Below are 17,846 nucleotides of genomic sequence, written 5' to 3' on the forward strand. Positions count from 1 at the left end.
CTCAAAATGCTCGCCGGTGAAAGATTCAGCTCAAATGAAGAAACATTAATGAAACTGAAGCCTATTTTGAGGCATAACAGAAATCCTGGTATGTTTGTTAGATTTTAGACCTTATTATTTCAGACTTATTGCAAAATTGCTTCTCAATGAGTTGCTACTAAAAGAAGTGCGAAATTTCCTCCAGGAAACGTGGCTTTCTCGTCTTTTCTCCACTATGCAGTATTTTACTTAGTGTACGCAAGTGATAGATAAATTATATTAGAAACTTGTGGAAAATGAGCAGAGCTATGACAAAAGCTCTTTAGATTTAATGAAAAAGAGTTAACTCCACTTTAAGCTTCAAGTTTGTCTTTCCATGTGCCTTTAAGCTGCGACTGAGTTATCACTTTACAATCTTCAAAACTATTCACTAATGTTCGATAAATTTGAAATCAACAGTTGAAATTTATGCCCAAAAAAGTCCCGTAATTTGAGTACAAAACAGACACAAGTATTCTAAATTCTGGAAATTGCTTAAGAGCTTACTTGTAGATCGACTAAATAAAAAAACTGCAAAAACACTTAGATTCAGCTGTATTAGTTCACTGAAACATATCTAAAACGTATCTATGGAATTTTGAACACCATGAAACAAAAAAATAATATAAAGCAACTCTCACTACTGGAAAAACCAAGAAAATCTAACATATAGAGAAAACTTTTTAGTATTTACCAGAGAAAACAAACTGCTTTTATAGATTTTGGTTAATATTAAGATACTAAGTGCTAAGGGTATTCCCAAAAAGATAAGTTTTATTTGTATTCTTCTTGTTGTCCAGTATTTCCCGAAATTATTGTTGAAAGTATATCTTTTAAATGTTGCAGAGATTTAAGCAGAAAACGTTGATATTTCATTAATGAAAATCATGTAATGTAAGCTACAAGCTTTCCTGGTAGAAGGTTTTCTGTTTGTCCACTGCAACTTGTCCACTGTATTCCTAGTATCAATTTCTGAAGTGAATGACAACCTCTCAAAGCTTCCTCGATCAGTCCAAAGATAGTTTAGAGAAGCGAGATCTGAGTTACAGGTTTCAGGATTACTGGTTGTTATTGGGCAACAAAAAAGATTGCCACGGACTATTGCACAACAAATCACTAGGTATACCTGACAGTATTCACGGCATCAATACAATTTAGTAGCGAAGTTAACGTGTTTCTGATATTGTAGCTAGGCTAGAAAAGAAGAGCTATTTGGCATCTTGGAAACTGCAGCAGCAATTATTCGAGAGAATATTCAACGTGCGGTGTTAGAGGATTCTAATTATCCTCCACCAGGTCGTATGTTTGAAGATATTGATTCAGACATGACACTGACTTATGATGAAGAAAAAGAGGAAGAAGAAAACGAAGACAGTACACTAAAAGTTCCATTGGATTATTATGAATCCGTCGAATAATTTTTCCAAATTATATTTTCATTTATTTATTACATAATTTCCACAGTTTTCATCATTTTCAATACTCAATTTGAATTCAATAGGATCATAATAAATCGCGGAATAGGCCTACCGAGGAAACCACGTTAAAAAAAAGCGCCAAGCATATTACGATTAAAATATTTTTTTCAATTCTTTCAACCGCTATATCACGGAAATGGCAGTACTTATGAAAAAACTTGAAAATACATTTTTTGTAGAAAATCAGATGATCTACAATTTTGGTCCTAACTATTTTTGCTGTAAAACTCACCGTTTCCCTGAAAAATGTAAAAAACCTTTTTTGCGCACATCCAAACAAAGTTTAATAAACTTTTGACTCACCCTAGTAATTCAGCATAATAGTTTGCAATAATATTATTGTGTACAGTAATTTTTGAGTAAATACGTGCAGGTATTTAATACATACGTCGTCGAGGTTAGTATGGAAGCGAATTGAGTAAAATGTCAATTATTAAAGACATATTTGCATTTGTTCCATAAACAAATTTGATCCGGACAGACCAATAAAACAACATTTCCACGTATTTTTGTACAATTTTTATTATTGCCTCCGAAATAGGCCATTTTCGTGTCATGTCGATGATCAATACAATTCTCGATGTGAGCCTCGGCTGAGATAGCCTCCGGTATTAAACCGAATTCTTTCTATGACTTTTATAGACTCTTTGTGCATTATCTGAAGCGGATTTTGGGATTTCAAAAACAGAAAAAGCCTCAGGTAGCCAAATCTGGGAAATACGTTGGTAGATCGATGACTCTAGTTTCGTATTTGGATAAAACAACAAACTGCTCCAAGAAGATGCCTCAAAACAATCAAGTAGTACACCTTATTGACTTTTTGATTCTTTGGAATGAACTCATGATGAACCACACCACGTTAGTTGAAAAAAACGATAAGCATCAACTTGTTTTTCGTCTAACTAACGTGGTTTTTCCGGTCTAAGCTCAATTTTGGGGCGTATTTTCCTACTATCACTATTAGTTATCACTAGTGATAACTAATATAGAGTCTTTTCTTTTGCGACCCATAATCGTAGTAGTTTTTGAAAAAAATTCACATTTAGTACGAGTATAGTATTGACATACTTTATAACAAAAATGTTAAAAGTCGATCCATAAGAGCTTCTGCTACCACTCAGAAAATTTTCAAGCACCATTTCCTCAATTATCATTTTTAACAAAGATGGATAGACGATTCGCGACTGAATGTTTTAAGTCAGTCAAATACTTGCGTTCATGATAAAGAAGTTTTTCAATATTTGAAACATAAAATTTCGAGCAAACTCGTTCCTTAACTTTCTTTTTCAATATTCAATATCGTCAAACAAACTCGCATTGCAAACAAAAAATTCATGAAAAATGTTACCGATTCAATTTGATTGCATGATCAGATCATGTATAATGAATAAATGGTAATTCTGAAAACATATTAAAGAAGATAATAAAATAAAATTCCATTTAAATAACAAGAGAACATATATTATAAAAGATACGATGTCTGGTACAAGTAACAACTAATATTTTTACAACAAAGTGTTGTTAAGATCGGTATGAAGACCATGAAAGCAACTATACGTTCAGCTTCGGAATGTAAATCACTTTTAAATAAATACGGTAGACACTTAACATCCAGTTATTAAAACCATTGACATGGGCATTCGCGTACAAGCGACAAGCACCGACAACGAACTACCAACTTTACTAATAAAAAGAAACACTGTATAGATTAAAATATTAATTGAAAATATTCAAAATTTTTCGGAATAACTCATCCAATTACTTATTTGGATATTATTCACTGTGGTTTATTTATTAAACTGGAATTTCTGGAACCGTTGGTGATATTCATACTGAACACACTGTACACACTAGCACTACAACAACACTCACGCTTACACAGTTTAACGCGCGTTTCGATAACCAAGTTATCGTCTTCAGAGACTAAAAGAGACTAAAGGTAAATAATTTACCTTCTTGAAGATCTAAAGTAGCTAATGCTGTATGATTAGATGTGTAGTTGAGAATGATGTTTCATGTTTTCTTATTTCTAAAGGCAATATTATAGGTTTAATGTCATTTCATTGTGTGCAAGTTGCAATTCTAGGGAGAAATCTAGTTACTTTCTGCTCAACAGATCAGCTAACTTTCCTAAAACTTTGTTTCAGTTTCGTTGTTAAGCTGGCCACAAAATATTAAGTAAAATTTGAGGTTAGGATTTTGATTAATACTCATCAGTTACAAGTTAACATTATTGCTAGCCATGCTAGGCTAGTTTATTTTACTTAGTTTTGTTATTTTCATTTTTAAACCGCACACAAATATTAAATAAAACGCAATAACGTTGCCTTGCATCATGTCTTTAAGAATATGCTACAGGTGAAGAAAAATTGTGTAAAAAACATTAATATTTGATTAAATAACGTAACTACATCTAACTCGAGAAGATTTAAGTTTTGCTCCGAAAACAATAAAGGCCGCTTGACATTGATGCAATAAAACGTATAATGCAATGCAATTTTTTAATTATCTTATGTTTTATTTTTCTCGGGAATTTTTCGTCCATTTTCAAATAATTTTTGTATGTTTTCTCATCTAATTTTATAGTTAAATTCATTTCTATCTAGCCAGGACATGGCCTACCATCCCCTGGGTGCTATTTCCTTTCCATCATTTCCAAAAGCAAGCAGCAACTTATATAATTATTGCTAGCACTTTTTTCTCGTTTAATTCATCTAGTTTTGTTATTTTCATTTTTAAGCCGATCACAAAATATTAAATGAAATATGAGGTTAGGAAATTGTTTACTTTTGCTTATATAATTTGGATTAGTGGCAACAAACTTGTATAATGTCAAGAAACGTGCTATAGAAGTCTATGTGATATTTTGATCTTTTCAGAAATTGTAAATTTCTTGCACGTTGTCTTGCATCATGTCAAGTAACCCTAAGCACAATAGATGCAAATGGATATAACTTAATATATATGGATATATAAGTTAAATTTTGAAAACAGTACAAAAGTACATCCTGTATCAACAGATCTTTTCTTTATTATTCTTTATTTATATACCTACTATGGGTTAATGAAATAACGAAATTATACTGATCTATGAAAGTTTGAAGAGATAATTTAATTGTATAGAAAAATGTCTAGAAATCACGGTTCATTTCATTAAGATCCTAGTTTCCTCTACAAAATTAGTCCTAGAATGCGAATTATGCATTCCTGAATTCTCAAAATAAATTACTTTAAAGTGTCCTCAACAGATCAGTGAAAAAAAAAAACATTTGTATTTGAAAGGTGTCTCAAAATAACGTCAAGATTTAAATTTGCCGCCATTTATACAGTAAAGTGTTGACAACTCTAAAAAACAAATCGGCAGCTGACAGTTTAAGGTTAATAAAAATGGAACGTTACACGATATTTTTAAATTAATAACGAGTTTGTTAAATGGACTATTGGGTATCAAAAAATGAATGTTGATTTTTTTAGTGTAATAATCTTAAGCGACGAAGCACCTATGCACTTAGATTGCTTTGTTAATCGTCAAAATTTCCGCTTTTGGGGTTCTGAAAAGTCACGAGTGATTATTGAAAACCAAATGCATCTACATCGTGTGACTGTTTGGTATAATTGGACCATACTTTTGTAAGAATGAGGTCAAGAAGTGACTATTACTGGTACTCGACAAGAAAACGGTACAAAACTACTGCACGAGATATTTCCAGATCGTGTTTCAGTAATCAGAATTGACCCTCTAGATCCAGGCTGCTCAACTCCAGGCCCGCGGGCCACAGTGTGGCCCACGAAGAAATTTTAAGTGGCTTGCGCAAATGTGGTTTAAAAATACCCACCAAATTAAAAAATCCCGCGGTGCACATTATAGATCCAGTAGTACGCTGCATAAATTACATACGTGCAAAAGCTCTAAATAGACTTAATTTCAGACTATTATTTGAAGAAGAAATCAGAGAATATGGAGAGTTACAACTGTATTGTGCTGTGCAATGGCTTTCAAGGGGCAGCATGTTGAAACATTTCTTCAACTTGCGAGAACAGGCTTTACCATTCGAAGTTGATTTACTGAAGAATACATCCTGGTTGAGTGATCTTGCATTTCTTGTTGACATTACGAATTACCTCAATATTTTGAATCCCAAATTACAGGGTAAATGTTTAATTTGATAAGCGGATTCAAAGCAAAATTGAATCTCTTTTCAATTAGCTCTCTTCCCCATACTTAAACATTTGAAAGAGTTTCTGTTAATTACTCTAAATACCAATCTAAAATTAAATGCTTATCACAGTTATTTGAGAAAAGATTTCAATATTTCGAAAGTAAAAAACAAAATGTACAAATTTTTATAAATCCTTTCGTAATAAGTTTAGATGAAATAGTTATTTAATCTGCCAATATTCAATTAGAACTTGTTGAATTGCAAAATCATGATACGTTGAAAAACCTTTTTGCTAACAAATTGTCTTCGTAAGCACAAAATTCTTCAGAAGATTCTGCAGATTTCTGGAAATTGGTACCAAAAGGAGAATTTCCAGCAATAACTGACCTGGCGTTACAGTTTTTAAGTAGTTTTGGATCAACATATGTATGCAAAAAGGTTTTTTCAGGTCTTAATTATATAAAAAATAAATACCGCACATCCTTAACTGAGCAACATATTTGTGACTTGTTGTTACTGTCAACGTCGCGTCGGATTTGTCACCAAACATAAGTGAATTATTAAAATTCTTTTCTAAATTTTTCAAAATTTAATTTTATTTTCTTAATAATTAAGTTTTTACTGTGCTTGTCCTAAGAGTAACTGAAACAGGATGTGTAAGTGGCCCGTCGTTAACTTCTGAATCCACCGTTTAGCCCGACTCTTCAAAAGGTTGAGCAGCCTTGATCTAGATTGTGTGATTTAACACCACTAGATTTATTTTTATGGGGTTATTCAAAATCGAAGGCCTACGTCAACAGGCCCACAACCACGCGTACATTGTTTGTACTTTATGATTCAATAAAAAAATTAAAATCAAAAGACTAAGAACTGTATTTTCCATTTAATTTTTGGACACCCTCATAATATCGCAGAAACTTTGAGCTGATCATCAGCTTATAGTCAAACTTATTGTGAAATTCGTACATTTCATTGTTTGGAAAAGAATGTGATCTTAGTTAACAAGTAGTCTGCTTTCAATAATCCGGAGAAGGAAGTCATGGTCGATTTCAACAGAAGGGGCGAAAACTATATGACCGATTTAATAAAAGGGGTTGTTGCTATTTCGACAGAAAAAATCACGAGACAATTTTTAAACATTATATCATTCACCAAGAAGCGCTCTGTGTGCAAATATTTCCGAAAGAAATTTGTAAAGTTATGGAATCAGGAATTTAAAAACATCAAAGTAAAAAATCATTTTAATGCTACAAACACCGAGTTGAAACTGAATTGGAAATATTGGAGAAAAAGAGATGTGATCTTATATACATATAAATAATTTCAATTTATGATAATTTTCTTCAGAATGTCTCTTTATAGCGAATGGTTGGCATATACAACGATATAAAAATCAACATATCTCCTAAATCCTAAATTTGATCGAGTTGTACCTTTTTGTTAAAAAAATCTATTGTAAAATTAATTTTTCTATATTTAGGTTGTACAGATTGTCCCTGTAAAAGTTACGGATTGTCAACAAGCAGTAGACATGACCGCTCCTTGCCTTCTGATAGTGTAGAAATTAAATAATTTCGTCAAACACACTACAACGGCATACGTAATCATCCATTGAAAATTCATAATGTAAAATTCAGAGAATATACTTAAATATGAGTTCTGATTTCGTAACGGCATTTGAATCAGTAACGAGGGGTCCAATGAGAATGTTTTCACGAATTTTTTTCCTGAAACCCTCTATATTCAACGATTATTATCATCAACATCGACCTCAACATTTTCCATGAAAATATGTGACCGAATCTTGGGGTGAAAGCCCAAAACATCCTGTGTAAGTTAGCATCGAAATTATTATTTAAACGGAGCACCCTGTATACAATTTTAGACATAAACTAATCCATATATGTTTGTGCTATTGTTACAACTGTATATAGATAAAAAAACTTATTTTCCTTCAAAATAATTTAAGATATTCCATATCTATAGATGTGAAACTATTTTATTTTCAGTTTTGATAATATGGAACTAAAGAATTAAAAAATATGTTATTCCCTGTAGAGCTTTTGAATCTGACATAAAATTGACGGATTCTCGTTAACACCATATTTATTGTGAACCACTACGTCTTTCTGTTATCTCACATGATATCCTGGTGAGATTCACCACGGTATACAGACTCTATCCGCTACCTACCATTAATAATATAAATATCATCACTATTGTATTCTTCATGCATCCGTAATGGCATTTGTTAGCGTTTATTATTCGCTATGATAGGGATGGATTTATAAATGTATATAATAAGGCGCCAGTTCTTGTTCGATGGCTGAAGGTGATTAAAAAATAAACAACGTCATCAATTGCCTCTTTAATGTGAAACGAACTTGTTAAAAATGAATTGTTTCTAGATGTAACTAGTATAAGTTTGATTGATCGCTACTGAATCATTGAAACCATTTACTATGGTACACAAACCAAGAACAACACTCTTCGAAATCGAAACTGCGTGTTATTTTATGTAAAAAACTTTCTTCAATGCCATTTGGTCTACACTCTCATCACAATTGAAGATATATTATAAAATGGGGAAGTTAGAAGAAAAATCACTTACTGGAACAATCTACAGGTGTTAAGACATTCAAATTTATTCCTGGGAACCTTTAACCAAAAAAGATGTATTGAATATATTAACCTAAATAAAAACAATCTACGAATATCAACAGGAATCTTGTTAGAATATTATCAGTTCATTGGATACCCAAAATATTTTTGAACGTTCAAACCCATTTTATAATGGAAATTTTGAGGTTAAGGAAAATTGCTTGGAGAATAATCTGTAGACAATTTTGTGCTGCACATTTTTTGTTCTACCACTTTTTTTCTCCTAGTTTTCAAGTTATTCGCGATTCAAAATAGTTTTGAGTGTATAATCTTATTTTACGGTGAATATTTTGAGGTTAGGAAAAAATACCTAGGATACTTTTTTGTAGAGAATTTTGTACTCTACGTTTTTTATTGGTTACGGATGTTTTTTTCGAATTCCTCATAGTTTTCGAGTTATTCGCGGCTCAAAATATTTTTTAGCGTTTAAACACATTTCTAATGGACAATTTGATGTTAGGAAAAAATGCTTGAAAACCAGTCTGTGGAGAATTTTGTGCTCCACATTTTTTGTCCCGGCAATATGTGTCGAAATCCTCATAGTTTTCGAATTATCCGCAATTGAAAATGTTTTTGAGTACATAAACTTATTTTACGATGAAAATTTTCAAGTTAAGAAAAAATGCTTGAACTCCAATCTGTATAGAATTTTCTGCTGTACATTTTTTGTTCTAGCACTTTTTTTCGAAATCCTCGTAATTTTCAAGTTACTCGCGATTCAAAATAGTTTTGTGCATTCAAACCCATTTTAAGGTGAAAATTTGAGGTTAGGAACAAATACCTAGCATACTTTTTTATAGAGAATTTTGTACTCTACATTTGTTGTTACGACAGACTTTTTTGAGTTCCTCGTAGTTTTCGAGTTATTCGCGATTCAAAATAGTTTTGAGTGTATAAGCCCATTTTAAGGTGAAAATTTTGAGGTTAGGAACAAATACTTGAGATACTTTTTTGTAGAGAATTTTGTAGTCTACATTTTTTGTTATGACAGTTTTTTTGGAATTCTTCATAGTTTTCGAGTTATTCGCGTTTCTAAATTTTTTTCAGTTTCAAGTCCCAAAATTTCTAAAATCCGAGCCCTTACTTTTATTAAGAGTTGCTAGATTTATTTAGTATCTACTATGTTTCATTGTACAATTTTGCTTGGTTCTAAAGCCTTATTTTCAAATAAATTCAGTGATTTTCTGATTTAGAACAAGACGGGGATACAGAAACAGAAAGTTTGTTGTATAGTGAATGAAAAAAATTTATTTTGTTTTTCAAACTGAGCTCAAGTTACAACATTGCAAAATAAATTTACTGAATATCCACACGATATATCTTTGATTGAAAATACAAAATTATATAATGAAATTTCTAACCAAATTTTCTAATAACTAACTAATTTTTAAATCAGAATGGAATTATTTTGTTCAGTAAATTAACTAAATTGTTATTCGTTCAATATTACTATACATTTTTGGAAAGTTTACCAAAGAAATATTTAACAGTAACCAAAATAGTTCACAACCAAAAACACTGAGCTAAAAAGTTTCGAAGGGCAGTCAAAATCGGAACCAGAAGTTCTATACGAATCAGAAATTTATACAATGACAATAAACTGGAAATACGAGGTAGAAAAATATACTACATTATCAAAATTGCACAGGACTAATGATATACAAGAAGCTGAAAATAACACAAATCGTTAACATAAAAAGCGAGATAATGACACAATGTCAAAATAGAACTGTAGAGAATTATGAGAAAGATTCTGGAAGAAGGAGAAAGTGGAAAAAGAAGAAGAAAAATCCCCAAAAAATGTGTACAAGAAGTCTAGTAGGATATAGAGGAGAAAGTAATAATAAAGTGAAGAGAAGTAGCAAAGAAGAAGAATAATGAAGCAAATTGAAGAAGACGTGTATAGAGAACTGCATATATATTTGTTAATAAATCAAGTCAATTCATGTCACAAAAAACATAATTGATATAAAGTTTGGTAATTTTATACTTTCGCGGTCCCCTCGTTTTTTTTTGGCTCTAGTAAATCGAAAAATCTTCCGATTTCGATGAATTTTCTTCTAAAATCTTCGTTTTTATGGCAAATTTACGGAAAAATTATGGGAATAAAAAAATGAAAACTTATATTGGTTTCAGGGCTTTAAATGTCTCATTCACGTATAATTGTTGATAACTTTTTTCCAAACAATCGAATGAAGTTTTTATCATCTACACAAAAAAAACGAACGAATTAAAAAAAAATTGTACAAATATGTTGATTTTTCATGTTTTTACAATTAAAAATAATAATAATTTATCTCAAAATTGACTTTTTCTCTCATATAATCGTTTATGCCTTTTTTATTAAGTAATCGTTAAAGTTATATAAACAAAAACATTCTTAAAATCACTTATTGTAATCAAGTGTACAATATTACAAGTTAACTTTGAAAAAATTTAAAATTTTCACCATAACAAAAATGATATCCTACTAAGGTTGACTGTTAGAGGTAAAAAATGAATAAACGAACATTTTTTAATGTTTTTTTCTAAAATGTTCGTTTTATTTTGTGTAGATTAACAAAAAAATTATGAACTGCGTTTCATACTTAGTAAAAAATTATGAACGATTATATGCGAAGAAGTACGTTTATGGTTTAAAGTCATAAAACTATATGAAATTTCCAGGTGATTTTCCCATATTTTTCCTCATAAATCCGCCGTAAAAAAGAAGATTTTTAAAAAAATTAATCAAAATCTGATGATTTTTCGATTTTCTAGAACCAAAAAACGAGGGTATCATGAAAATTACTATAAGTTTGGCTGATAGATCTATCCAATTATCAGATCCTAAATTTAGATGCTTAGCTATTCAAAGAGCAAAAACTGCATTGAAAGAAGATAATTATTTGATAAAAATGATAAATAACATATTCAAGAAAAGGATAAATAGATACTACAATCAATTAAAAAACAAAACAGAAACGAAACATCAAAACATAAAAGATTTTTCCTTACCATTTGTAGGTACAAGGACTTTCCCAACAACGATCAAATTATTTCAAAAAGGACATAATACGTTATCCAAATATTTCACTAAATTAAAATCTAAAACACCAAAAACCAGAAAAAGTAATTCATATCAAGTGCCTTGTACTAATTGTGACGCTGTCTACATAGGGCAGACATCTCAGTATTTAGAAAATAGACTAAAAAGTCATCAATACGATAAAAATATCAAATTGCGTTAACGAACCATGAAATACTCAAATTCAATTATAAAGATTCAAAAATTCTTGGAACGGATTCTAATAGACGAAAAAGAGAATTTTTAGAAATGGGTTACATTCATAAGAACGAAAAACCTATAAATGATAAAAAAAGATTTAAACTTTCATCAATCTTTCAAAAATTATTGAAAAAAAATGATTTTAAAACAGAAGAGACCTAAAATCAACAGCATTTAGATACATTAAAATATCAAAAGATCTAAGAAATTAAAGAAAATTAAAAATCTAGTTTGACATGAACGATATGTATCATTATTTTGAACTTTATACTTTTTAGTCGTTTTTATAAGTTTTTAGTGATGATTTTTCTTGATTTTAGGTCTCCTTTGATATGAAATCAGTTCAAAATAACAGATAAAAATTTTACTTTGCGACTTTTTTCAAAAATACGATTAAATTTATAAATAGATCACTTAGAGGATCCATATCAAGTATTGTAGCCTAATTAGTAATGATAAATCTGGAGAAAACTGTCTTGAATAAAATAATAAAATTAATTTGCTCGATGTCTTTGTCCTCTAATTATTTATACTACATCCCAAATGACAAAAAAGATAAGTAATTATGAGTTTGATTAATTGCATGTTTAATTTAGATTCTTACCTATTTGAAAAGCAAACTTAAGAGAAAATAATGAAGGATACATGTTCAAGGATCAAAGGGACGAAACCTAAGCATCAATATGAAAACATATTTCCTCATCGTATGTACAAGAATTTTCCCAACAACTAACAAATTATATTAGATGAATATAATATATGTATTATTTACATATTTCACTAATATAAAACGCAAAGAAACGAAAAAAGTGAAAAAGATGTGAAAAAATAGATCAAAAAGTCCTCAAAATGATAAAAAACCCTAATTTTAATCAAACTTTAGTTTAGTTTTAAAACAGAATGGACCTAAAATCTAGAACATTTAGAAGCATAAACATGTCAAAAGGTCTGAGAAATAAGAAATTAAAGAAAACTAAAAATCTAGTTTGACATGAACGATATGTATCATTATTTTGAACTATATACTTTTTAGTCGTTTTTATGAGTTTTTTGTGATGATTTTTCTTGATTTTGGTCTCCTTTAATATGAAATCAGTTCAAAATAACAGATAAAAATTTGACTTTTCGACTTTTATCAAAAATACGATTAAATTTATCAATAGATCACATAGGGAATCCATAACAATCTAGTGTTGTAGCCCAATTAGTAATGATAAATCTAGAGAAAACTGTCTCGAATAAAATAATAAAATTAATTCTCTCGATGTAAAAAAATAGATCAAAAAGTCCTCAGTATGATAGAAAAGACCTAAGGTAGAATTTCTGGAACTGTTAGCAATATTCGTAAACTCTCTGAAGACGATAACTTGGTTATCCAAAAGATATAAGTGAAATTTATAATTCTATTTATATAATTTTTGATCTAATTAAGAATGATGAAATTGAGGGGAACCAACACTTATTTTCAAAATATGAAAACTAAAGAAAAAATATGATTTAATATAGTTTGTTATTTATATTCTTGATGTATTGATCAGTTTCAAATTAACTTATATGTTTAAAAACCAATTTTTGATTAAAACAGACCCAAAATCGAGACGATTCATCAATAAAAATTTCTAAAAACTAAGATTTCAAAATTTTTTTAAATCGACTACATTTAAAACTGTGTTAAATATGTTGAAAAATCCATAAAATATGCAATTTTTGAAATAGCACCGCACAAACTGAAGTAATAGGAATTTAGTACATTTCAAATTGGATTACTAACAGAATTCTCATATAGATTTATAGAAGGGAAACGGCACCACTTGAGTTTCCCCTCATTTTCATTGCCTTTATAATTACATCAACGATATTGCGAGGGTTAGAATTGTCCCAGTTATCTAGGGAAGGTTTCCAATAAAGTATATCAATAATACGATTATAGTTGAAAATAGAATAATTTTCATAAACAGAAAAAAAAAAGTACAAAACACATACCTGGCCGTTGTGCAGTCTCTGTAAAGAGTATCAAAATCTTTACACGAAAGTAGTTTGCATCTGTTGACTCCTGGTTGGATAGCTCCGAGTCCTCTTAAGATTCGAACTTGTTCTACGTTACAGACAAGCGGTACAATGTCCAATCGTTTCAATTTCGTATAAACCGTGTGTAAACCGCCGACTAAATGCTTCAAGAAAAGTTCGAAGGCTTGAGGAAGACATAACATAGTGTCCCCGACAATTATAAAAGCCGCCACTTTCTGACCGCGATAATCAACTAACTTACACTCGTTGGCCGTTGGATCGGAAGTAGAAATCGGCGGAGGACTGTTGTAAGAGCGCGGTGGTGCGTGATGAGCCATTAGATCCAATGGATTATGAAGAACGCCTAAGGAATTGAGAAGGCCGAGACCTGGTGGCGGCAGGTGTCCAAGCGCCATGCTGCGGGCCAAATTTGCAGAAGACACCGGCGGTGGTGAAAGTGGATGTGCCATCGATATCGGTGGTCCTAGAGGACTAGCTTGTCTCGGACTGTGCACGTGATGATTATGATTATGGATGTGATTGCCGGATAGATTATTCGGAGGCGAAGGAGATTGTTTGATTGCTACGGCCGGTGAACCGGAAGACGCGTGACTACTGTGATCGCTTGGAGAGTCCATACCGGAATTGTCCATCATCGCGACTACGCACACTAAACACCTAAAACACCACTAAACACCAAAGTCCATTTGTTTGTTTTTTTTCCCAGTGTATATATTTATTTGTCTTCACCAAATGTATTGGAACAATTGCAAACGGCCAGACAGTCGAAGAGATGTCGTAATAGTGAGGGTTTCAGTATTGTTTGTCTGTCTGACGCGGGCGGGGCAGTGAGCGCGCACCGAAGGTACACTCTGTAGCGCGACCTGAGGAAGTGCACATACAACCGGTACACTCGGCGGGTACAAATGTAATAAATAAAAACATTTGGAAAAACTCCTGCAAGTGCCTGTAGGAGGAGCCAATTTCGTCACGCACACAATCCCGTCGATTGGTAGGTCGTTGTAACTGGAAGCCGTTCATTGGCGCCCCTCTCGATTTCGTCTTCGTCCGCCCACCCACCGCTACTGAAAGAAGTTAGTTTCTTTGTAACTTCGAGGGCGGATGCAAGAGAACTTGAAATATGAGCTATGACGTATTGATAAAGAATGTCACCGGGCTGTCGTTGCGCAATCAATACGAGGTGTGCGGGCCGTTTTTTTTATTTCTATTCAATGTATTCTTTAATTTTCTTAAATTGCTTTTACATTTTAATAAAATGCTTGTTTAAAATAACGCCTCTTCCTATTTTATTACAGAAATTCGAATAAAACAATATTATCTGTAATAAAATGATACAACACAATAGTTGGATCGAAATTAGACATCACTAATTTGTGATTGTAGAATATAGGGGTGGTCACTATTGCTTTCAAATTGTATATCAGTGTACATTATACAAAGGTGATTACGTAGGTAAAGTTACTTTAATATATTACTTAATTACCTTATTCTAACGAATTTCTAGCTTTTCAAACGTGAGATTTGTTGGAGTTGAGTTTTTACGTATGTTCCACAGCTGTTTCCATTCTTTCCTATTTGGTGTCTTTCATCTTATTTCTTGCCATCATATCTTCAATGTTAATTGAATAACATGACCAAACCATAATAATTATTCCTTTTCGATTTTGTTCTGAATTAATTAATGTCTTGCATTTTCCAGTGTCCGACTTTGTACTGTCTTATTTTGTCTTTTTGTCCTTTCTATTCCTTCATCTATCGCTAGAAAATAATAAACTTATTATACGTCCTTGCTCAATATTTGATATTTTTCTGCTCTTCCATATAAATCTTTACTATTTTTTCTTCTATATCTTTCTGTTTTTTAGAATTTTCCGTATGTCATTTCTATTGACTCTGTCTAATAATTTTCAAAATCTCTAAGCAGTGCGGTCAGTGAGTTCATGGCCTCATATAGAGTACCTTCGAAAACATCTTAATGCATGTGTCTGTGACAAGTCCCACCAAGCTTATCAACTTGCTAAGTCGATCCGATCCATTGTGGTAGAACTCGAACCACCGCTCAATCAAGCTGTTTTGAAAAATGTCTTAAATTGAGTTTCGCGTTGTTATACTGACCAAAGAAGGATTAACACCAACACAAATCAAAAACAAATTGGAGGCTGTTTACTGTTTACTGGGAACGAGAATCATTAGGAGATATCTCATGTACGGGAGGGTCTTGTGATGGTGATTTCTCCAGAAAACCTTAAATTAGTGGAAAAAATTATTCTACGAGACAATCGCCTGAAAACAAAAAGACCTACATGTGGGTGTCTAGAATTTTCAGCGCAGTAACAAAGCAGCATCAAATAGAATTATGTGAGATATTTTTAAAGCTTTGCCGCTAGGACCAAGAAAGTGTAATTCAACCAATTATAACGTGTGAAGAAACTATGGAGTTTCACTGTGATCTGACATTAAATGGAGGTTCTATTGAGTGACAACGAAAAAGAGAGCTCGTGCCAAAAAAAAGCGAAGAAAAAAAATACCAAAAATATGATGGCTATCCTTTTGCTATATTATAAGAAAACAAAAACAACAGTGAATGCGACATATTACACTAATTTACTAAAGAAAATCGAAAAATTATATAAAAAGTCAGCAGAGGTATGCGTTTGTTTCATGACAACGGTCCAGTTTACACTGCTTCGCTTTCCAAGGCTACAGTACACGAATGTAGCTTCTCAGAAATTGAACGTAACCAATATACAGCCTGATCTGGCCACGTTCGACTACTTATTGTTCGTAAAGTTGATGGCCAAGTTAGTGATACAAGCTTATTAAAAGTGTCTTCTCACGAGATAGGTATGTACTGAGTGGTATCATCCATCAGGGAGGTCTTTGGGAGCAAATAAGTGGAGTCCAGTGCTAAAAACGTTGAGATATCTTCTGGGTTCTGTAGGAGGTGAAAAAATTGTTTCGCTAATTCCCTATGTACTCTCGGGAATTTCTTATACAAGAAGTTTTGTATATCATCAACTCCCGGTGCTTTCCAGTATTTTGGATTACGTCAGTGATTGCCTCTATTGTGAAATGAACAAACTACATCAATTTAATTACAATACAAATTTAATTGCATCTTTTCGGTTGCTATCTAATCGGCATGTTTGGGAGTTGACCCCAATGAGGACCAATACTTTTCAAACGTCTGTTTCGATGGCACAGTTTGATTGGTGTTGTTATTGGGCGTAGCTACAGGTTTTTATTTGCTATAAAAAGTTTTATTCTGTAGCTTCTTCTATGTGCACCTACTGTATCTCGATAGACATTTGGATTTCGCTTTCAACTTTTGCTGAAGCAGATCAATATACTCACACAAATGTTATTGATATTCTGAATGCTTTGTGTGAGTACCTATTTTCTTGAATATGGTTTTTCAAACGGGTTAGGGGGCTCTGCATAATTCTTCGTCCTAGCTCGCTCTTAATGGTATCCATGCAACGTTCTAGGTGGCGTTGCCACGAGGGTTTTTTGTTGGTGTTGTTAGTATGGATATTTGCTGATTATGTAGATGGAATACTGAAACAGCTCCACAATAAATAAGTGTATTGTAGTGCAGAGACTTCCTATTATTTAATCGACTCCTACAATGATGTTATTATTGATATTAGAGTTTTTGTTGTTTAGGTAATTTGGCTGTTGATTTTATCTTTCGAAATATTGATGATTCTGGTACCTATTAATATAATTCATTCATTAAAAATTCATGATGTTTTATTTTATAATTCAGAAAATATACTTAAATATAGGTAAGTTCTGTTTCGGGACTTTAAACGCGTATAACTCAGTAACAAGTAAACAAAATTTTTCATGTCACATCATCTATTCACTCCCAAATCAATCGCGAGTTTGCGTAAAAATTCGCGACCGCACGAATCCTACTGACTGCGCCAATTATAGATTTCACTTCCGAAAAACTATTTTTAACAAATATTTACAAATAAATTACAATTTTCATAAACGCTTAGTGATTGCCTCGCAACAACTTCTATTTAGGTATATTAAAATTAATGCTGAATAAGTGTTAACAATTTATAGTCTAATTACGTTTCAATGTTAAAATCGTCCGGATTTTTTTAGATGTAACTTTTTTAGCAAAATATATAATTTAAACTATCTATCTTTGTATAGTCAATATATTTATAGTCAAACTAAACCCAAAACAGTTCAGGAAAATCAGAATAAATAATTCAA

General features: G+C 31.8%; 1 protein-coding gene across 2 annotated transcripts in view; it reads right to left on the minus strand.

The window, feature by feature from the left end:
* Positions 1-14,525, minus strand: part of LOC130893753 (dachshund homolog 2) — a 373,096-nt gene extending 358,571 nt beyond the window's left edge. The window contains exon 1 of one of the 2 annotated variants that reach the window (XM_057800090.1): positions 13,569-14,504. In XM_057800090.1, coding sequence (XP_057656073.1) covers positions 13,569-14,248 — 680 coding nt within the window. In that variant the 5' untranslated portion in view covers positions 14,249-14,504. Of the gene's footprint in view, positions 1-13,568 lie in introns of both variants that reach the window. The other variant, XM_057800091.1, reaches the window with a different exon arrangement.
* Between the last annotated feature and the right edge of the window lie 3,321 nt (positions 14,526-17,846).

This window comes from Diorhabda carinulata, chromosome 5 (assembly GCF_026250575.1).
Source record: "Diorhabda carinulata isolate Delta chromosome 5, icDioCari1.1, whole genome shotgun sequence".
Lineage (NCBI taxonomy): Eukaryota > Metazoa > Arthropoda > Insecta > Coleoptera > Chrysomelidae > Diorhabda > Diorhabda carinulata.